At 43.1% G+C, this 24,277-nt stretch overlaps 2 protein-coding genes across 7 annotated transcripts in view; one reads left to right on the top strand and one right to left on the bottom strand.

Annotated features, from left to right (window-relative positions):
• The window catches only part of LOC144470847 (uncharacterized), a 51,319-nt gene that overhangs the window by 12,780 nt on the left and 14,262 nt on the right, over positions 1–24,277 (top strand). The window lies entirely within an intron of this gene.
• Positions 1–24,277, bottom strand: part of LOC144470849 (uncharacterized) — a 38,541-nt gene that overhangs the window by 9,999 nt on the left and 4,265 nt on the right. For 2 of the 3 annotated variants that reach the window (XR_013494194.1, XM_078182418.1), the window contains exons 2-3: positions 15,966–17,149; positions 6,459–6,915 (exon numbers count right to left, since the gene is read on the bottom strand). Coding sequence is in view for 2 of the 3 variants with exons in the window: in XM_078182418.1 (XP_078038544.1) it covers positions 6,459–6,915; positions 15,966–16,784 (1,276 nt within the window). In the remaining variant the exon portion in view is untranslated. Of the gene's footprint in view, positions 1–3,381; positions 5,776–6,458; positions 6,916–15,965; positions 17,150–24,277 lie in introns of those variants that run through there. The other variant, XM_078182419.1, reaches the window with a different exon arrangement.

The following is a 24,277-nucleotide window of genomic DNA, read 5'->3' as shown; positions in this document are numbered from 1 at the left end:
AATGAACGCTTGAGAATCTTGAAGAAATCTTCCATTGGTTGTCGAAACGCAAATTACAGTGACAGCTGTATGTATTTGAGCTCATATGAATAACTGTTTTAAAATTCGACTAAATAGCTTGAATGTTTTTTAGATGATAGAGACACAAATATAATAGACAATGACTGAAATGCTTTTTTTTTAATATTATTGTTACTTGGAATGACAAAACGATATAAAAGACTCCCGTATAAAAGGAAATTTAAAAACTGCTTTTTGTAGATTTCGGCAACTTATGTATTATACATAGTGAAATCGGCCTTGATCGTCTAAAAAAATTCAAACCATTTAGTCAAGTTTTAAAAAAGTTATACCATTTTTCGTACGTCCTCAAATACACATATAGCCGCCGCTGTAACTTGCGTTTCGACAACCAATGAACTATTTCGAAATCGGATGATTACGATACGTTCTGTTAAAAATTAAAAAGTTCCGTGGCAAGCTGTTTTTACTTTATTCAGGCTATTTGATATTTTACTGAAACTTGATATATTATATGTCGTTTTTAATCGTCGTGTACATAACAATGAAACGAACTTATTATAACCCATTATTGTGGCGTAAATTAATTCAAATAAATAACACGGATTTTAACACTTGGGACCAATAACTGTCACAATTCTGCAGTTTTTTAACCGTTTGCCGTAGCTTGGCTTCGGTGACATTTTCAACATACATGTAAGTTAGCACCTCAAATATCTTTGTTGTTTCTAAAGATACGTAAAATATGGTAAGGACACTGAATTTCTAATGAAAGGAACTATCATTGTAGATGCTTAAAAAAAGATGGTTTCATTTTAAAAAAGTCAAGGTACCCTTGATATCTCTAAAAAAATGACATAAAAACAACATTTTTTTACAGCATCGTGTCAGCCCCATTGTACCATGAAACTCCGCCCTTGCCATATTTTACGTATCTTTAGAAACAACAAAGATGTTTGAGGTGCTAATGTTTGGTGACTCACCCTGTATACACAGATAAAGAAATTGAAAAAAGCTTTTCACTTTCTTCGCTGTTACAGATAATAACAGAATTATGAAAAGGTATTACAGTCATTGTGTAATAAGCTAGCCCTTTGGTATCTGAAAAAGATTCAAGCCGTTTAGTTGAGTTTCAAAAAAATTATACCGTTTTTCAATCGGCATTAAGTACGCAGTCACCGTTTATTCCCGAGGTTTGCCGATCGAGTTATCGTTTCGAGCATATCGGGCGCTGCGAACGATTCAACCACGATCGAGAAGGCTCGAAAAATTCTGTAAAACCATAGTTCCTTATGCTACGTATACTTAAATGCGGATATACGCATGAGATTCGTATAAACGTACTTCATTACAAGCGATATTAAGAACACATGATCAGTGAATTATTTCACGTGTGTATAATTAAATGCGCGTGTAGTATTTCACGAAAACAAACTCGTATCACGAGAAAATAAGGCAAGCAAAGAGTGGGATAGGTAGTGGTGGAAAGCATGCATGAACGTGCAACGAAATACACGCGAATTAATACATGTGTATTTAAATATTTGTGAAATAATTCACGGGTTATTATGGTCGTTATGATCCTTATTATGACACGTACTAAAGTACGTGTATACGAAATGCACCTGGACACGTATGTTTTTAATAGACGTTCAAAGCCACGATCTTTACCCGAAACCTGTACTTTTACCAAAGCGAGTAGGGGTGGGTCAATGTGTGAGCAATAAACGGGGAAAGAATGGTGTGCGGGGTGTGCTAGCGGAAAGCTCGTGACGTTTCGCGATCTCGATCCGGCAAACCAGAGTCCGGTGTTTTAACTAAAACCCTTGCTCGATCTGCTCGGTTCCAATTAGCGTCGAGGAACTGGGACGTTGCGTGCTCGCGGATAATAAGTATTTAGCACTCTGCCACGGCTTGGCTTGGGCCGGGGCTGCGACTGCGGCTGCGGTCGCCATTCGCCAGTCGCGGCAAGTACGACCCCGTGTGGAAGGGACGGTAAACCATAATTACAGAAACGATAGTAGGATTCTAACCGGAACCTGCCTCGACCAGGGGCCTCATATTTTCAAGTAGATAAACGAGACCAGATATTCTCTAGCACATTTATTTCGTTTAAGGCGCTTCCCGGCATTTATAAGATCAAGCATTGTGTAAACCGCGGCTTGGCTTCATTAATACAATTAATTTAATCATAAATTTATTTAGTAACGGGACAAGTCCTATTATACAGTGAGCAATAATATGGCAGTAGTCGCGCATGGACGGATGAAACACAAAAACTTAAAATTAAAAAAAATGAAAGAAAAAGAACAACATGCTTAAATATAATAAAAACTTCAGGGAAAAGTAGAAGTTATTACAATAAGTAAAGTTATTATAATTATAACGCGAATACCTATTGCGAAGCGTTTATTATTTGGCTTTGTGCTTTATCCAATGAAGAAATAAATTTAAATATTCTACTCGTATTAGGCGCGTGTAGGTCGACAAATATTTTGCGTTCCCTTTGTTTGAATACTATAAGTGAAGCGAACACTCTTCTCCGCCGTTGTCGATTGATTTGGTATCGAAATAGTGATCAGCAATTTGTAATCTACGATGCTGAAAATGTAATTGAACGAATAATAACTAATAACGTCGACAGCGCCCGATCGGACGTTTGCACCATTTAATCGTTCAGCAAGCTCTTTTAGATGGTTCCTTTCTAATTCGTGGATGCGTTTGAAATTCGAAAGTTCTCGCTCCTCGCGGAGTCGAGCGATTCTCGAGCCGCGCGTGCCGAAGTCTCGGAGAAAAGTTGTCAGTGAAACCGTTCCTAACGTAGAAACGAGGTGCCGATAGAGTCGCGAGAACGAAACGGGGGCCGATCGTTCACTTTTACGAGCTTCTAGGCTCCTCCTCGCCTCTCGCTCGTCGATAAAAACCGTAACAATCCTGACCCGTCGAGAAGACGGCGAATAATTAGCAGTTTTCGGGAGCGAGGACGTGGTAACCGGGATCGATAAAACGAAATGCGACATGCGAAATGAGAAATGCGAATTCTGGAATGCTCCGGACAATTCCCAATAAGTTGATGGTCCTGACACGAAATCATTTGTATCCATTAGCATGTTCGCTAATGGAAATATTAATATTCGGTCGCTTTTTTCAAACAGAATAATTTTTTTCAAATCGATCTAGTTCCAGTAACATCTAAAAAAAAATGCAAGTCATTTCGCCTACTTTCAACGCCAGAACCACCAGTGAAAACGACTGGTTTCCGATTTGTTTTTCACAATCCCTGATACTGTAAAAATGTTTTTGACAGAAATTTTTATATGAATTTTTCATTCGAACGTATATGATAATAAAAATCGAAGTAAGTTTAAATAAATCCAACCCTGTCGTTATTATGAAACAGTATACATTAGTTCCGTTTAATGTTGAAGCTTAAAGGATAGCTTTTATGTTAAAGAAGTTATTCTGTTTGGAAAGCTGTTCTAATATTAGTACGAGTCGCTGTAGCTATAGGGAACAGTGTTTTAATTAGTGTTAACAGTGATGTCAGACGACTGCGGATTATACTTTAATATATGTATAATAATAGTACACTTGCATGAACTTTATACCGCTATTATTATTATTTCAACGAAACTATAATAATAATGCCAAAGTATTAATACAGGATTTGGTAAAAAACAGGTGAATATGCTGGCATACTTGTATTTTGGTTTCTATAAAGGTTACGAAGGTACGACCGAAAATTACCGGTATTATACCGGTATTTCCCATTTTCCGTTTTGTCAATACAATCGATTACAATCTGCAAATTAAGTTCACCATCTTTTCTGTGTAATCGGAGAGAAGTAAAATCCCTGGAAGTTCCGGTACAAAAAGGCGGCTGCTCGTTTACGCGTTCTCTTCTTATTCGTCGAATTGCAAAATGCGAAATGCGGAGGGCGAGAGCCGAAGTAGAAAAGGCGAACGGGAATACGGTGTAGGCGAACTTTTCGCATACTTTTCGCGAACTTTGTTTTCATGTCCGGAGAGTTCGTGGAAAGGGGGACACAGGAAATAGCTTTTTGTCGTGCGGAGACAGGGCGAGACGGGACCAGGCGGAGCTCCGTAATCAGGAGATTTCTGGCGTGCTCGCGCGTTCGTCGTGGATGGACGTCGTTCGATAAACGTTGATTAAGGTCGACCTCGGCTGGCTTTCTTTCCTAGTCCTTTCTGTCGCAGTTTATCGGCTTCGCAGTCGATAACGCTCGCACGATCGAGGCGAACAGATCGGATTAACGAGCAAAGTTAAACGGGAAGTAACGCGAACGCGGGTAAATCAATTAAGCCACACTTTTCGTCGTTCCACGGTTCTTGCTTTGTTCTTGTTAGGCGTGAGAAGAACTACACTGCCAATCTTTTCGGCAAGCTCCCCTAAAATCGGAGAGATCCGCGTGAGATGAAGCGAGTGCCGCGGTAGCAGATAAAATATCTCGATCGCGTCGATCGTTGCGGAAAATTTATCTCGCGAGCCTTGGAGAAAAATCTGTTTATCAGCTGGATAATCGGGAAGCTCGTTTGCTCTACTTCCGAAGTAATCTCGCAAATTCTAATTGGCGCATGGCGCGACGAATCCGGGACGAATGCGTTTGGGAATTGGCACACTTAAACTTTGCACGTTTCCGCGCTACATATATACAGCCTTTCGGAACAGAAATTTGATAGTATTGGGTGTACGAATTTGTTCTTGGCCTTCTTTCACAAGCTTCAGGTTATTTGACAGTATTTATTTGAGAAAAAATAAGTGACATTTTCATAGAGGAAATGATCTTCTTCTGTGTTTATACATATTTGCCACATGCCAGGCAAGTGTCGGATGTCTTCGCGAAAGGAAGATGGCGGTTTTATTTCGGTGAAATCATTCCGAAGTGGGAATCCATTGGATGCTGTCGTAACGATCTGTATACATTTAATTCTTTCTGAATTTCATTTAATTTATTTATATAGACGGGTAAATACCCTTTTTTATAATACAGAATCAAAATTAATATCATACTAACACACTATCGTCGAGAAGTTTTTTCTAAAAATTTATTTCTTTAAATTTTGTTATATATTTGAAAGAAACCGCTTTGAAACCTTTTAGTTGTATATATTATAATTCTATACTTATGTTATTGTTGGTTTTGAAAATTTTTAATATTTTCTAAAAAGTGAGTTTTTCAAACTTCACTGATTTTCACCCGCTAGGCGTGTAAGTAACGATCGATCTGTGACCCACGGATAGTGAGTTCAGACTGACAGAGAATCAGCGAAGTGGCAGTTTCGGTAAACGGTTTATGTAAACTTGTAATGAATAAATAATAGTCGGACAGAGTCAGGTCTGAATTATACGTCGCATGCGGCAAAACTTTCCGTCCTATCGCATCGATGGACTCCGCGGTCTCTTTTGTGTCACTTGCCGCGATCCATGTCTGCGTGCACACCATTTTTTGCACCTACTGTACAATACCGCATCTTTCCCCGAGACAGAAGAAAGCAAATTTTTTGCTACGACGGCGTTTTTTTGGGTCTCATGGGTTTCACTGCCCATACAGTTCTTCCGACACAGTTTTCATCGATACTATTTTACTGACAACGACCTCAGCTGACGACACTATGGGCCGATAGTAGCATTGAATACAGGTATTGCGTAGAATGTACCGAGTTTTTAAGCAATGTGCGAAATTTCCATGAATTTTATCTTTCTTTTGTTCCTTTCTGTATTTGTTCTCACTTCTTCTGTAACAAACGGTTTTTCTGTCGTATATGTGAATAAATTATTATTATTATGTTATTATTAAGAATTATGTTCATATAGTATGTACTTTTCTTAGGCATTATCTGGTTTGGGCCTGGCATATGTTATTATTAACCCTTTGCACTCGAAATCACATTAACTGTAAATTTAAAATAATTTTTCTGAGTTATAATATTTCCATTTTATTCGACAAAGTACACTATATACGTAGTGCTTATTTATTTTTTCAACAACTTTTTAAATCGATACTTTGGTAATACAAAAATTATCTTAGAACGTGATGTAACAACTTTAGTGGCGCCTCAAGGATATCATTTGTGTGCAAAGGGTTAAATTGAGTCACGTATCGCTGTCGACGAACTCTGTTGTTGGTGAAAATTTTGCGCTGTGAAATCCATGAAATCCCGTTTTGCCTTCGTTTCAAACGAAAATAATATGCAACGGGCAGACTCTCGTTTCAAAACTATCACGACAATATAAACATCGCTGTTTATTTTAATATTATGAAACAGTGCTGGATCCTTTGAATTTCACGTCAACGTTGCAGCTAATTTGAAAGGGGGGGGAGGGGCTGGGCAAGAATGAATTTGTCCAGCTAATGATTGGAACGGAAGGCGAAAAGAAGCGGTGGAAGCATGAAGAATAAGGAGCTCAGACCTACCGGAAGGGGTGAGAGCGTTGGGCAGGGTTGTCCGTCGAACGACGCTTCCGTTGTTGGTTGGTTCCGGCGTGACCTGCAACGAGGAGGATGGAACGAGGGTCGTGGCGGACGGGGGCGGCTCCCGGAGCAGCCGTATCTTCTGTATCATCTCCCTGATCTCGTACCGCAGGATTCCGAGGAAGCAGAGCTTGGCGAACGCGACCACGCAGAAGCCGAGAATGAAGAGCAGGTCCGCGGTTTTCCTGAGCCATCCGACCAGGGACTCGTCGCAGCCCCTCGCGTACGGCTGCTGGCAGGTGTCGGTCGCGTTCCCGCTGGGCCCGCAGCAGGTCTGCGGCCAGGGCCGATTGTTTCCGGCCCCGGCAAAGTCTCTGGGACCGACTACCCCGCAGCACGCGAACTCCTTCTGCAAACGGTCCCACTGCTCGCTGAACCGCAGATCCCTGCCGTATTCGGCCTGCGCCGCAAATAGATACCGCTATAAATAACACTGGCAGGCGCGGTGTCGAGGAACTGCGAAGAGCTTCCACTTCGAAACATTATTGATATCAGGCTTAAGGGAACGTCTCGCGACTGCCTCTACCTGCCGCATACTACGACGAAACCGATACTTTTGCTTCGCCTTGGCTCGCCTTCGTTCGATCCGGTAATTCCAACAGGTTCGAACGATTCTCGTGGAATCTCGGGGGCAAAGCTCAAACTGCTCGAAACTTGCTAACCTGCGGTGGACTCGTGTCCGAAACGAAAGGTTTCCTCGTTTCCGTTTTAACGAGAAACCTCATGAATTATGGAAGGCGTTAATGAAGATTCGACGGGGCCCGGGGGGGTAGGGATGATTTCACGATCGCGACAGCGGCCGCGGCGAGACGAAAAGGACGCGACCCTACGGTCCTACATTCGGGTCGATTATCCGGAGGGTGGGGAGCTCGGGTGCACGCACATTTTCCGTCGATTATGCGATCGACCCAGATAAGAACGAGGCTAAGAATAATGACTGCGGATACGGGAAGAGGAACGAGGTGAACCGGGCCACGGGTTGCCATTGTAATCTCCCTGACACTGATTTCTCGCCGCGATCCTAGATCGCGGGGAAGTCCGACGAGCCCTTCTCCTCTGCGCAACCGTCATCCTTCAACGTTCGTACAAAGAACTTCCGAGACCGGCCGATAGTCCCGGAAATTACGTCGAAAGGCTGGCCCGGGAATAACATTTCCTTTTCCAAGAGAAATTATTCGAGTGTAACTCGTTGTCATATTGTCTATCACAGGGCACGGACTTTACTCGATTTCAGTTTCGACGAAACCTGCAATCTTTTCAGCTTATCCTTTTAGATACGGCAGGATTTTGCGCAAATAAAGTTTTTCGTAACTAAATTACGATTTTCTCTTAATATATATTTTTTCCGGACATCTATATATAGTACTAATAACATATATTCTTTTCTTAATATATTGTATATACACACTTTCACTTTAATTGTTTGCTTTAATAAATAATAAAACAATTGAGTAAAGCACGAGCCATTGGCGAAAGCCACTATAGTGGCGCGTAGTATCTAAAAGGTTAAATATCTTCAGTTTGACTTTCTATTAGCATTTAGAGTACCAAATGGCAGTAGCATCTGTAGAGAAATTGTAACTCCGTTCGAATTCAAAGCATCGGTGCCACCTACGCGAAATCGTATACAGTGTGGTTCCGAAATAGGTAAACAAACTTCGGTATCGTATTCTGCACCCCCTAAGGATGGGAAGAGGTCATGTAAAATAAGTCTGAAGACTTTTCATTTTTTAAATAATAGCAAATTATAGTAAGATGATTAATAGCATGCACAATGTCGCTAGGACTTAGTGTGTAAGTCACAAATCTTTACAATCTAATCTCGCAAATAAAAAGCATCCAGACCTATGTTTATATAGCCTTTCACATCCTTAGGGGCTGCAGTATACGATATCGAAAGTCCACCTATTTCGAAGGCAGCCTGTATATTCGTCTTGCTTGCGAGGTTCATCGCACTTTGTTCGGTGAATAGAATTGCATCAGCCGTATAATAAATAAATAAATAAATAAATAAATAAAAAAAATATTATGTTAATCATCTGTTCCGTTCCGGAACCACTTATCGTTGGAACGTTTTAAATGTCCTAACTACTTGCAATTAAATGGTAACATATTATTAAACATTGAAGGATTTTTATGAAAATCGAATAAGAAAATTATCGTTTGTTCCATAGATCGGTCCATTGATTGTGGGCACAATGACAGCGTTCCTCTGAATGGTAGAAATCGTTGGCAAACGAACTTTCGCAGATTTAACGGTGTTGTACGTCGGGGACGACGTATGCACGACGCGAATCGGTTCGGCTCCGCGAGTCGTTAAATGCGAAATAAGTGGCTCGTTTTGGCAATCAGCGTAACGGTAATGTCTCGGCGAACCGCGGCCGCGCGGCAAATCTTGCGCCGAAATGCGATGCATCGACTCGACGCGATCCGAGCCAAACCCGATCGAGCACGTCGCCCCTTCGACACTGTTATCGATTTATAGCCGATTCCGTTTCTCTTTCCATTGTTCCGGCTTCCGGCACGGATACAGAGAAACACGATCGGAGAGGCAACATTCTGCTTTTACGGGCTTGGAACACCGTCGAGGCTCGGATACGTTATACCGCTCGGAATTATTTACGAGGCTGCTCAATCAAAGTTTCGCGTCGGCTTCCAAGTCGCGTCGCTTCTTCGATCTTTGTTGGAACTCGTGGCGAAAGGAGGCTCGAGATCGCTTTCGAGATGCGCTCGAGTCGCATCCGAACAAACAATTTCAAATCGATGGTCGATCCTCGATAAGTTTCGTCGACGTCGCGTTTCGCCACCAATTTACATATGTATATGATAGCGGAGCCGGTTACCGTGGGTTGACCAATTGCTTTGCCTTTGGTGTATTTTCGGGTATAATTAACTTTATGTTTATCAAATAAGGCTTAATAAAACTTTCTTATTAGAAAGTAAACGTAAGAAAAGAATAAGCAAAAGTTTTTATTCAAATAGAAACAAAGTAAAATAATAAAAAAGGTTTTTATTCAAAAAGAAACAAAATGAAGATATAGAAAAATGTTTTTCCCGAGAACAAACAAATGGAAGGAATAAAAAGTATCTTGTTCGAAAATGAACGAAATAAAATAATAAAAAAAATGTTTTTGCTAAATGCTAAATATAAAGTTAATAAAACAAAGCATAGGCACAGCAACTGTTCACCCAATAGTAACCGGCTACACAACCCTAGTTGACTAGAACGTTTAACACGTCGACAACGTCTTGACCCACCGTTGGGTCATACGTGTCAGACCCGTGGGCTGCGTACATTTGTTTATTTTGATTGCATTTCACAAAATAGATACTACAAAATAGGTTTATGTTATTTTATCTGAACATTATAAACAGATATTCAATGGTAAAAACATAGAAATTCAATATTATAAACTTAACATAATTACTTAATTTTTGTAAATTTCGGGCGCCGACTCGCAGAGAAAATCGTGAATATCGGCGCCGGTGTCAACGTGTTAATCCACTGAGACTGATCAAATGACACCGAACATGTTTGAGAAATTGAAATTCTTTGAAGACTATTTACGCGATCGTAGGTATTTACGTAGTGCTAGATATCTCCGCTCTAGTGGTAGCGCGCGATTTTAGTCAGACGGAGCCGACCGACAGCGCGCCTGAGATCCCCCGTTACCACGCCCCCTCGGAAAATAGAATTTCGAGGGAAAAAAGCCACCACGCTAGTTATGGAACAGGCCAATAAATAGGGACGGAAGCGACGGGGGCAACGGGAGCAGAGTAGAATGAAAGTCGAGCCGTCGCGCGTTGCTCGTTGGCCGCGGAGAGGAGAGAAATCAGTTCCGTGGAGTTCGAGCTAGGAAGAATCACGGAGGCGTGGCCAAATCTTATCGCGGAGTAACATTCAATGGAGTATCGACCAGCAAAAAGGACAGGTTCGTGTCGCGATTCCGGGGGGAACCGTGGACCGCGTCCAACTTCTATTAGCTTGTATTAGTATGTGTCCGATCGGGTTCACCGAGGAAACGCGGCCGTATCGTAAACGGGACCCTGTTCGCAAGCTCCGCGCTCCTCCCGTGGTCGACAACTTTTCACTGTGCTCCAGCGATTTGAGAACTCCCTAAAAAAAAGAACGGCCCGTTTTTACGCGCGATTTTAAGTTCCCTTCCATTGTCGCCGGTTTTTCGTTCGAATCCCGCGGGAACATTCTATTCTCCGACACTTATTTCTCGCGATAGAACTCTGCCTAGGCATGTCTGAAACAATATTTCAAATGTGTCTGTCAATAGCGTCGACATTATTTGCAATGTTACTTCAAATAACATAGTATTTTACTTTATAATTATTTGTATGTCCCATTTTTCAAATAACGTTAGCCGAAATATTATCTCCAATAATATGCTATTTTATTTGATAATTGTTTAAGATAATTGTGAGATGCTTCTTGGTAATTATATAGTGATCCAATTATTAGCCCCGAGGCTGGTTTATTGTAGCATTATCATTGACATTTCTGAGAAATAAAAGAACCGCTCTGACTATGTTGAATGGTTATCCGATGAGACACGTTTTTCTGAAGAACAACACCGCTCTGTCGTATGCTGCAACAATGGAAAAATTTTTTCATAAGTTTATTATATCTTATAATTCTGTTAAAATTTCGCTTATTTGTCTTACGTAACAAAGGGTTTTCTCGTTGATGTCGCCAATTAACCAGTTAGCTGTTGCAACCTCTTTGAAAAATGTATGCGTAGCTTTTATAACATAGAATTATGTTCTAATGAAATGACTGTTCCATTTTTTTCATTTTATTACTAACGTTTAATTATTTATTAAACTGAGCCAGTCTGTTGTTTTTGCACGTGATACGCGCCCTAACACAAGATGTTGTCATTTATTTTTGGCAAGTATACCTGTCAAAAACAGCTTGCTTGTTAAATAAATAAGTAGACAAATAAATTGCACGCAGTTATTCCTTTTTAGCGGAGAACACGATGTTTGCTATTTTTAATCGACGATCACGGGAGTGTCTAGAGAAACAGAATAGAAAAGGCTTCCCGACGAAAATAATTTTCGGTGCATAGTCGAGGGGACCCGTGTAATTTCACTGCGAGATGATTCGGTTCGGAAATTTCTGGGTACTGCTCCGAGGATCGTGGACTTTCCGTGCGGTCGCGAACGATGTTCGGCTTACGCAAAGTCTCGCGAGAACGCGGTAATGGAATCGGTTCGACAGGGATTCGTAACGTCGCTCGTCGCGGCAACGATCCTCCGACTTCTCGATCGAACGGATGAGTGTTTGGATAGGTCTCGATCCCCGCAATTTTCAATCTCATAATAATTTGAACGGCTTCGCCGAGCCCTGGTTGGCTGACCGAACGATGCGAGAAGCTATAGTTTGCACGACGATATGAATAATATTCGTGCCGTAGTTGGCGTAGCTCTACCGACTATTTATAAACGAGAATGCAGATATTTACGTATTTCCCGGCAACTTTGCACCGCGCAACTTTTTCCTGATATTACACACCGCTTGGCATTTAAGCTCGCGCGAAACTCGCGTGTGGATCGAGACCACCCGACCGAATCGATTCGTGGCGCGATCGCACCTCGCCCCGCGATTCAAGATTTTCGAGAACGCATCAAAGTCGACTAATCGTTGATAAATGAATGATGAGGTGGTGTTATCGGTATTGGGGACTTAACAATTGCTTTTTGAACACAATACCCAATTCGACATTTCTCTATTAATTTTTGTGCGTGTGTATGTATATACATATATTACTCATACGACGGCTACATAAAATCTCTCCCGTTCGTTTCTTCATTCAAAGGTTTTTTTGCCCACATAAACGAATAAGGAAATAAATGCAACAGAAGTAATCAACACCATATTTAGCATAAGGCATATTAAGTTTTTGTACTCTTCTATTTTGATAACCTTCGAATAAAGGTTCGCTTATTCTTTCGTTTTTTTTTTCGAAAAGAAAAACCAACGGCGCAGCAATTGATCAACGTACTGCAACGGGCGCCACTATTCTACATAACGGAAGATTATTAATTTTTCACGATCAATCCGGTTTCACCCGTGTGAAACGGCTGTTTCAGACACTTCCTTACGCACACAGACCAGCTTAGGTTAACCGGCCTGAATTTTTGTTGGAGAGTTGATATTACCTCGGTTATCGGTAGGTAGTTCTCGACAAATTTTGCTTATCTTCCATCTACCTCCGGGGAATACGGCACGAATCATCCGATACAGTTTTTATCGATTCCCGCACGCGCTGCTCGATTCACATCGTTCCGGCTCGTTGCGTTCGCGGTAGTTTCGTTTCGCGTCAATCGCGATGAAGCTGGAACTCCCGTCGGCATACGATATTGCGGTCGATGGCCTAATTAAAACGGCACGGAAGCTGCTTGGTTTCTTCCCGAATTTCGATCGATTAAAAAAGGAACGAGTACACTTCGCGCAGCCCTTTCATCCGGCATTCCCCCTAAAGCCGTAAATCGAACACGCCGCGCGGAACAATTCTGCTAGACACCACGCGCGCGAATATGTTTCGCCGACGAGACAGTAAATCTCCCGTGTCCTTGTCGTATGGGACCCCGAAAAGAATTTACCAGCTGGGTTAATATATCGATGCGTGTCGCGCGGAAGAGTCGGGAAAGGCGACAGAGACGGAAAGAGGCAGACACCTACCATTCCCAGCGAATTACGGGTCGAGGAAGCTGGCCGTACGAAATCTGCGTCCACGATTGCTGTCAGAAACACAAGACAACTCGTCTCGGATGCCCGGGCCAGGCCTCACTCTGTCCGGAATCGCTTCCTTCCGCTCTGTTTTGCACACCCTCCCGCCGCCTCGACTCGTCGTTTCCCAAGTTTTTCGTCCACCAATTGCCCGGCTTGCCAATTTATAGACCGAAATCACGCCGCGAAGTACAAAGAGCTAAGCCACCCGAGCAAATACGATTTCCGCGAATCGGGTCTCGCGTGTAATCAACGGTTGCGTCTAAGCGAGAAGGTGACGCGACATCGGGAATTCGATTTAGCGATCGGTTTCATTGGCAAGGCTGAGGCAAGGTCTCGCGGTCGGTTTCGCGACGCGCGGCGGAGAAGGCGATGCGGCCGCGGGAAGATCGATCAACGGCGCTCTAACAGTCAGAGAACTCGGCGTGCTTAAAGAACGCGAAGAAGCTAAAGGTACGCGGTGCGCCGGCAAATAACTGTAGGCATTCTCTTCGAGAACCATTCACGCGACACGCGTATCCAAAGTCGAATACGATGGCAACAGTTGCTTTCAGAGTTCGGAACGATAGCAGGAAGCGAAAACGTTCGCTCCGAAAGCAGCGGAGAGGAGTGTCGGGACTGATACCGCATCGGTACCTATCGATACCAGTTGACAAATTTCGTTCGGATACCGAATTGTATCACAGACGGAGGTATCAAACGGAATAGATAGCTCGTCGATACTTACTCGAAAATAATGATACCTGACTGATACTTCTACGCGAATATCTTGAATGAATGATACTTCTGAATGATACTTCTACAAGAATGCCGGTATCGGTACGCACTCTTGGATGTGTGTACTTTTATGAAAGTATTATCAATTTGCAGACAACGAAAATATTAATATTAATACAACACGCAAGGAAACAGAAATCAATCAAATCTGATTTTGAAATACTTTTACATTCTAAATACTCGGAATAAATTCAATGTTTTTTAATCACAAAAACTCGCACGTGCTTTGGTTAATCTTTACTTTTTCTAGTAGTAAATAATGTTGTATTACATGTACATATATACATTTATATTATATGTATACATGTATATCATCGTCCCACTCCTTTTTATCATAAAATATTATTAAGAGATAATATTTTATTTACGGTGCTGTCTTTTAAACGATTTCTTTTTCTATTAATCAATTATCCGGCCTTTAAAAAAGCTCGTTTGCCTGGAACCGAAGATGGCATTATACATAAATATTTCGTGAGAAAATAATTTGTCAAGTATCAAACGAGTATCGATGCCTTCGAAATGTGTGAAAGAAACTTCGATTGAATACAGTACTAGTTTGATATCATTGTAAGAGTCATCAGTGTTGGCAAATGATACAAAGTGCCTAAAATTTTTATATGCAGGGTGTCCCAGTTTTTAAGGTTCAAACTTTATCAGTGTATTCTATGGCATAAAGTAAAGAAAAAAATGTTATGTAAACATAGGTCATATAGAGCTTTATTAAGAAGTTATAACAAAAATTCGTTGCTTACCTAAGACTCTTAACAGTCCGCACTTGACTTGGTTTACGGTACGTCAACGGCTATTGGGACCTTTAGCTAAAATACTAAATCTAATAAATCTCATTCAAACAGAAAGTTTCGCTAAATCTCAAAAATAACCTGAAATCACGTCTGCGCCGTAATCATAACCCGCGCCCTTGATTAGCCTCGGTACCCTGCCACGTCCCACACGGGCCGCGATCCTTCGAATCCTTTACACTAATAGCTTACTGGCGAAAATTCATTTCAATGTTTGGTGACCTCAGATACATAAACACACTGAAAAATACAATATCGTTGATCTAGGTAACAGCAAGTTGATTACTATTCCTATTCTGAATTTATGCTATAACTTCTTAATAAAGCCCTATATTACCTATGTTTCCATAACATTTTTTTCATGCTTTATGCCATAGAATACGCTGACAAAGTTTCAATCTTAAAAACTGGGACACCCTGTATACAGATTGTCCCAAAAGTCACTTGCAATCGGGACGTGAGGGGTTCCAGAGGTCATTTGAAGTAACCTTCCTCAAGATAACGTTAACGAATATTAATGGAAAACAGTGACCAATGAGAGAGAAGCTAGGCTGGTGCAAGTCATCGAACCAACGAACAGTCGAAGCCCTGTTCTGCTCATTGGCTCGGCCATCTAGGGTCAGCTGATCTCGCCGCTCATTGGTCAGTGTTTTTTTGTTAATAACTCGTAAACAAATCCGCGAATTGCATTTGCGCTAAGGAAAAAGTTACTTCAAATGATCCCCGAAACCCGTCAGAGAAACAGAGAATATTTTGCGCTAATTATCATTGTAACTTCTTAATTCTATTATGATTTATACAGTGTACGAATATCGAAAAAGTAATCAATGCCTCATAAACCTGCTTTGATATTTGCTTTCAACTGAATAAAATGCCGCTGTTTATATGCAATTTTTTAGGTCTTTTGCGCGGTCGTCTTAGTGTTAAGTAGTTTGGTATCGAATTGATCGAATATCATGAATAATATCAGTATCAATTACATCGCTAACCGAGTGGAGCCGAATTGTAAAATGTGCGAAACCGAAGCAAAAGTATCGGCGACGTTTCGGATTTCCTGTTTAACCGGTACTCGTTGCTGTCGTTTTACGGAACACGGTTTTCGTTTGGATGCCACAGAGGGAAACCGACCTGAAGCCGTTGCCTTAGGTTGGGCCTGAGCTCGGCGAGCATCCTCTCGAACCGGAAGACCCAGACGAGGCCCATCACCGCGTCGCCGAACACGAGAGCTAAAAGCAGTACCCAATAGGCGTTGAGTAGCCTGGCGTTGAGCCTTCTGGCAGCTATGCAGCCTAACAGTTGCACGAGACCGAGCTGCGTGGCCAGGGCGAGATAAGCGTAGAGCGCTGTCGGATCGAATGCACGGGGCACTCCTGGGACCACGTATCGGCGCGGGTCGCCGGTGAATAAAAGTGTTGCCGTGGCCGCAACGGCGAAGCCGAGCGCGCTACCGAGCAGCACCAAGTTACAGGTGTAGATCCAGAGCCGGTAATATCGCATCGCGACGTCCTGGCCACAGTCGGCGCGTCTTTGGGACGTCGCCGACGTCACCGACGTCGCCGCCTCCTCGGCGGCGAACGGGGTATAGCTTGATCCTCTGTCTCCTCTGTCTTCTCTGTCCTCTCTGTCTTCTCTGGTTTCTGTCTGCAGTACAAAGTTGTTGTAAATGTTATTGTTATTGTGGTTATTGTTGCCGATGTCGTCGGTCACGATGATGTTGTTATTGTTGTTGTTGTTGTTATTATTATTAGTGGTGGTGTTGTTGTTGCTGTTGTGATTGGTCGTAGCGATAATGGGGATAGCGGCGTTATTATCCGTAGAGTATCGGTACTCTCGACGGTCGTCCAAAAGGAATAAGGGGGGTGGTTTCGCTCTGCAGTCCTTGTTCGCTGTCTTTTGGCTGTGCGTCGACTGCGGGGTGACCGAACGTTGCAGCAGCATCACCGTCATACTATCTTCCCTCCCTGGTGCCCGTGTCCTCGTCCTAAGGATTAATCTCTGGCCCTGGCTCGGTTCGGCTCGAATCGAAGCAAGGACCAACCGTTTCGTCGCGAACCGGGCGAGACTCGACGTTCGACCGGACGATCTTGAAGTGATTTTGTCGGAGAACCGGCGATCATCACGCGGGCCGCCTCGCCATCCCCGACCTCGATCCCGAGCCTCTGTTCATCGCAGCAATCGAACCAAGCTGCTGCGGACGATATCGCTTCGTCTCTTTCTCGGCGTTTTCCTCCCCGCCCTCCTTAGCGTCTTCTTTCTCGGCACGGTTGCCGACTGTCTGGTCACCGCTGCTGCGTTTCCTGGTCACCAAGCTCCTGCGAAACAAACGGATCGAACGATTACGTCAGATTTATTCGTGTCGCGGCACATTCGCGTGCGAAGTAAATTATAATAACAACAATAATATATATATATTTAACCAACGGGAGCATGCTCCTGCGTTATAGGCATACAAATTTTAATCGCACGAGAAATAGCAAATTAAGAGAAACAAAGGAAAGGGAAAGAAACGATAAAAAAGAAGATACAATAACCGATAAAATATGCAACTGCCAGTAGAAGTACCGATACCAATTACCGATTCAAATTACCGATAACATATCGGTCGAAAGTTATTTCAATTCAATCGCTACCTCTCTCTCTCTCTCAGTTCGTTGTCCGACCCGACCAGGCGACACCTATACTTCGGTTCAACCTCTTTCTCGACATTCTTGTTACATTGCCAGTGACAGGTGTAGCGGTTAATATTACCCTGTGCGCGAACACAACCTCTTTTCCCCGTCACTTGCTTTACCCGCTGCGAAATAGACAACGTCTACGGTATGAACGATTTACCCCGTGGAACGCTATCACGGCAACCACGAGTACCACACGCTGTCACCCAAGACTTAAAGTGAGAATCCGAGACAAAGATGAATGGTCTTCCGTCTCTTTTCTTGGCACGATTTACCGTGATTAGCGACAATTTGGTTGTAGTTTTCCGTGATTCGACATAGTTCGCATTCGTTTAGCATCGAGGGAAATACTGTCCCGCCCAGGGACTACCAACCACTTTGGGGTAGCGTTCGCGAACAATTAGTAGCGCAGGATGAACGCGTCCGGCGTTCGACGTCCGGCTCTCGCCGGTCGTTTCAATCCATTCGGTATTCCCCATGCGAGCAATTTACAGGAAGTCGAGTAGCTCGACCGAACTCCGTTGTCGCCGGTTAATGGATTGATCAGGGACGACGCGATAAGATCGGTCGGAGTAAATGGAGTCTGCTGTCGTGCCGTCCGATCGGGGACCGTCTGGTAAACATCTGCCGCTTCCAGTCCTGTATCGAACTTTCGAGAGCGTCGGCATCTCTCCGCGTCGAACACGATCGGATCGGATCCACGGCGGAAGAACGAGCCGGTCCGAGTCACAAATCGGCGCACGCGTCCGTCGCGTCGGCGACGTTTCAACTACGGGTATATGAATTAAAAATGGCCGGGACTGATCCGAACTCGATCGAAACAAGACATCGGCTCGATGTCTCGGATCCCCATCAAAGTTTAACGCGGTCATTAGTCCGTGTTTTTCCCGGCGGCGTTCGGGAATAGAGACAGTCTCGCGCGCGATCTCTGCTTTCGACAACCGATCGGTTCTGATCTTTCGACGCTCGTTACACTGCGAAATCAAAATACATTTCTCACGCGTTGACCCTCGGCTTAAAAACAAAAATGGACAGTTTTGGAAGAGGAGATAAGATTACGAGAGCCTCACTTAATGCAGCTGTGTGGGATCCATTGTTCGTATCTACCCGCTACGAGTCACCGGGGCGAACGAGTGTTTTGCTTTCACCCAGCAGATACGGGTTCAAAATAAATAAAAAAAAAAGGATAAATGGAAAAGAAAAAATGGAACAAATGTATGGTGAAAGTTATTTAAAACTCGGCTTAATAGTTGTCGTAATTGACAACTATGAAAACGAACCGTAAGGATCGAATAATCCTATTTTCGTTCCCAAGCCGAGGAACGATGTGAGAGAAATTACTGTAATAAACCGCAGAGGATCGATACCGCAGGCGATAAATAAATCTATGGAATTGTTTCCGTTTTAGAATGGTACGATGAAACCGCGGTTTCTTTCGAGTCGAGGGGAACGGTATGGGTTCACGTTGCGGTACGGCGTCGCATACGAATACATATACATATATATATATATATACGTAGAGCAATAATTATTATCGCTGGCCGTGATGGATCACGCAAGAGCGACGCGCGCCATAAAAAGCCACGAATCGACACGAATCGGCTTGGATGGCGTGCACTTCGTCAAATTCTACAAGCTGTACCAAAACTACAGGGCTCGAAAACAATTCGGATCTTCGTTACCTGGCTGCCAATGGATGGAAGCTACTGTTCGAAAGACGATATTTAATTTTCTATTCATTTAGTACTGAACTGGCGTAGCTAGAGTTATATGAAATATGATGATAGAAGAACTGGTAAAAGACAGAATGAAGAAAATTACCTGCAGAAATGGAACCTATTCTAGGTAGGCGTTCGCAAACTTAACGCACTGTTTGTGGATCACAGGTCGAGCTTTACTAAGATTTCGCTAATAAATATATTACGAGAATTTTTAAGATTTTACAAAGAGATTTTTTCAAATATATAACGAAATTAAAAGAATTTAAATTTTTTAAAAAGACGTTAACACTTTTCCCACTCGCAATGTGTTAATTAGATTCGTTTTAAACGGGGTCGCGTTGCCAGGTGAAAGTTAACCTTCGCCAAATATTTTTCAACGAAACAACTCACTCTGTTTATTGGGTTTAATGGATCGTGTGTAATGGATTCACGAAATAGGCGAATATCTGGAGTGTCTACTAGATTGAATATTAAAACTGATTCGGGCAACCGATAGACTCGAGAGACAAAGGCTCGACCCGCGGAACCGTCGAAGAGCAGTTTTCGACTCGCACTGCCATGACGAGGCGATTAGGAATCGAGGTGTGTTTCAACGAAGGGTATATTTTTGCGACACCCTGTACTTCTTCCCGAGTTCTGACGTGCGATAGGCGATTCTGTTATCGATCCCTGAGTTGAGCCGAGACTAGTTCCGCGTTCCCTCCCACGTCGAGAGGAAAACGTGAACGGAACCAGTTCAGGATACCGGTCGGCTCGAGCCGACTCGAGCTGACTCGGGTCGACGAAAGCGGAAAGCTCTCGGCGAAAACCGCCGGTGGCTTGGTCGAGAATACAAGTGAACGACTCGAGTCTGTTCGTCCTCGAATCACGATCGGGGACACGCAAGGAACAACGAAAGGTAACGAAGGGAATCCGCAGCTTCGGTCGGTCGTTGATTCCTGCGGAAAACGTAACAAAACGACGGTCCTGTTACCGTTCGGCTCGTTAATTTCTTTCCGTTCAGGGCGGTTAAAATTAGCGCCCCTCTGTCGCTGGCGTTTGCTATTTCTGGAGTCCGCGTCCATCCTTCCATCCGACAGCCGATTCCTCGAAATGTTAGTGCGTTTGTTGTAGTCAGCGCAGGGGCGAGCGACCGCGTCGGGCGGAAAACGCAAATCGAATGAAAACACATGCTTGCGGGGTTACCGAGAAACCGCAACTAACCGTGAGAAGGCTGTTTATGCTGAACGATTATGCAAATTCCCATGGGCATCCGCGGCTTATTTATCGACTCGTATACAGAGCATTCCGCCATTTGCGGGGCAATGATGAATTTACGCCATCAAATGCGCCAAGAACGTACAAGAAAAATCCGTTTCCAAGGAGCTCGGAAGAGAATCTCTGTTTCAACAATTTTCAGTGTTATCTTCCGCGGAAACAAGGTCTTGCGCATACAATCGGCGTTTCTATGATTAATTTTCGGTTCTCGTTTCGATAGAACATATTACATCGAGTCATAAATCACTAGCGATGCAGTTAGGTAGAATCTATTGTTTGTATGTACTCACTATGAGTTACCGAGAAAAACGATTTTTTGCTTTCATTAAATTTTTGGTTTCAAAATAAATAAAAGAAAAAAAAGAAAAAAAACAAAATAAATGTCTGATAATGAGAAGAAAGATACTTATGACCTTAATAATTGTACCGCGAGAATCGGAAGAGAATCGGAGAAACTCGATTTTGAATTTTTCAAACCTAATTTCGGTGAAACTAATTTGAATAATTTGAATTTCGTTCAAACCTAATTCAAAACGATATTAGTCGAATGCGTCGATCGGCGTGTTTAACAGGTTGAATGCCACGCCAATTTTACCGGGATCGTTCGTGGCGCCACGATGAAATTTCCATTTAGCGATACATATAATGTTGAAATATTATATACAATAGATAAATGTTTTTAAAATGTTTATTTCAAATGTTTTAGACTGCATCCATTTCTTCACACCACTACATCAACTATGATAATAATAAGAAATTATAGGTGTTGTCTTTTGTCTAACATTCTTATGTTCTTTTCAATCCGGGCACGCCGGTCACCGGTGACCCCCGTGGCATTCAACCTGTTAAAGAAAGAAAATTCGAAATATCTGGACATTTGCCGGGCATTTATGGCAAAAATGAACATGTAGAATACAAAACCGTAAATACAGAAGAATTTATGGATATTGTCGCATTATTCTCCATTAATTAGAATTATTAAAAAAGAAAATACACCTCTATCCAATTCATGTATCTTACAATTAACTTCGACAATTTTTATTTTCCATAAAAATCCGCCGCGTAGTTATATAACCGATATGTCGTTAAACGAATTCCCGGATCGTTGATGGTCAGCGGGTTAAACGAACGATCAGATAGACGAGCAAGCTAATAATTCCAGCGATGTTCGAAGCGATCTTCCGATGGAAGAAGACTCGGTAATTATCTGGCCAATCAGCGCTGATCTGTTGCTGTTGTACAGTCTGTTTGAATGGTGTCGCGCGTGTCTTCATCACTTCTGTTCATCACATATTTATCGTGCGAGCGAATAATTGCTGGAACGAAACGCTCGTTAAATCCAGACCCCGGGGAGATGAGATGCCCTCTCGTTGCGGGCTACAATTTGCTGGCAGTCTGGCCGATAAAATTTCGAACGGATCTCTGCGTTGCTCGTAAACGTAGCGATGTTATTACTGTTCGGGCGAGTCGTGGCGAGGTGAAACTAGGCAAGACAAAGCAAGAGCTTCTGTGTCTTGGACGCAGACGCTTTGATGCATCGAAGACGAAATCTGCAGGAAGAGCCGTACTCCATATTCTGGTCTCGATCGTACTCGGGCTCGAAGCCGCCTCGTAAACAAGGATTCGATTTATTCATTTATCTTCGAACCACGAGTCACGAGCCACGTTCACCCGTACCGGTACCACCTGCAGTCCCGACTCTGCCAAACTGATTTGACGCCAAAACACTTCGATCACCCAGACACATGGTTCACACAGATCTCCGCGTTTCGTTGAGAACACAGAAAAGCCCCGATACCTGGTGAACGAGTGCCGGACCTTATCTCTATCGATCGTCCATTTTTATCCTATCAATCCTTGGCCATTTTAACGAGCAGCGGGCCCAACAACGCTTCGTTTATGTTAAAAAGCTCGCGATTCCACCGTAGGTGTCCGGCATCTTTCCTCGACTCCGTTCAAAATACGACACTGAGAGAGCGGCAACGAAAAAAAGCTACCACGATGCAGTACGGCAGACTACACGCTGCCGCTTACATAAGCGACGAATTCATATCCGCACCAACTATTCCAATTGTTGTTGCGCGGGGAAGTGCTGTCTGCGAGTTATGCATACGCTCCGGGAAGCATTCACGGACGAGTATTCGGGGGAACACTGTGCGCTCTCCGTCCTCGCCGCGTTTAATTTGGCCTACCTCGGCAATATTTCGTTCCTGGTTCCGCGTACCCTGCGCCGAACGAGTCCCCCTTGAATTTCTAATTCCGAATTTTGAATTTTAAAAAGTTATGGACTCATGCAACAAGAATAAGTCTCGACAAGTGTCTAGGTAAGTTCCATGGAATTACGCCATGATTACGACAAGGGAGCCTCTGCGCTTAGGCGCGCGTAAACACGCGTAGCTGAATGATGTGCATTGTATGCACCATCGCGATTTCTCGAATCCGCACACGGTCGTACAGACTCGCTCCGAAAAAAAGGAGGGTAAATAGCCCCTAACAGGGATGTAGGGAGAACAGAGATGTAGAGAAAGGGTAGAAAATCCAAATAGATAGAGAGAAAGAGAGAGAGAAGAGGAAGGGGGAGAGAGAGAGAGAGAGTCTCGACATCGATAGATTCGCGAGATCCGAGCGGAGCGGGAACGCTCCGCGCACACGTTGCAAGTGCTGTTGACTATCTGCAGCGGCAAAGTGCACTTTCGCTGTTCGATGTTGTGCACCGGCGAGTGGTGCATTGTAACGAAACACGGGACGAAATTAAGGGTCCATCGATCGCTTAAGTCCTTCCCACTGCTTTCGCTCGTGTCCAGATCCGAGAGGAGCGTGTCGAACGAGATCATTTTCCGATTGTTTCTGCAAATCGCAACTCAACATATGTTTGTCCGCAGAGACAACAAGTTTTCCACGATCCTGATTACTGTTAAATTTTGATGTCGTCGCGGCCATGGATTCGGATCAACCGTGTATTTTGCGCGACTAGTAGAACGATCGTAAGCAAACCAATAACGATTGCGCATCGCTGCGCTGCCGAGGCTCGCGGCTGTAATCTGAGACTCTTCGGAATGATTTTCCAATGTCACTGCGTGATCAATTATCTTCACCGCCAGACTACAGATCTTTATGCAAAATGAAAATTATGTTCATCAATTACAACGAACACGAGTCAAACAGAAATATCTTAATTTCTTAAACAATTCCAATGAATCGAAAATAATACGTAGTCGTCCTTAAATCCTTATAATATTTTCACTGTTTTATATTATCTTCTATTATATCATTATTTTCCCTTTTTCTTTACTTGTTTTTGACGTAATAATAAATAACTTCATTTATCAACGGAATGAACTCTTTATTACAGTGAAGGGGGGGGGGGGGGGGGGGGGGGAGAGAGATGATAATAATAATGTAGCAGTCTCGCAAGGACGGATGAAATATAAAAAAAAGTTCTGCGACATATCGTCATATTCTTATAACACGGAAACGTTATTCTGTTGACCAAATAAATATTAAAACTGAATCAATTATAAAGAAAATCGAGAACGTTGCAGTTGCCTCGATCGGAATTTCGTAAGGCAAGCAATTGCAATGATACTCGTTTTTCGGTTCGAAAGGAGTGCGTGAGAGAAAGAAGCATCCTCGGAAATATCGAAGTACATCAAATTCTCCCCAATTGTCGCTTAGCTTGTAAACAAAGAGCGGAGAATTTGGGAAAAGAAGATACGTTTGTTCGAGACTCGATGCTCGTTTTTATAGTCGCTATTGCGAATAACTATAGAAAAGAATCGCGAGAGTCGAA

The sequence above is a fragment of the Augochlora pura genome, chromosome 6, assembly GCF_028453695.1.
Source record: "Augochlora pura isolate Apur16 chromosome 6, APUR_v2.2.1, whole genome shotgun sequence".
NCBI classification, from domain to species: Eukaryota; Metazoa; Arthropoda; class Insecta; order Hymenoptera; family Halictidae; genus Augochlora; species Augochlora pura.
This window is presented reverse-complemented; position numbering and strand designations above follow the sequence as displayed.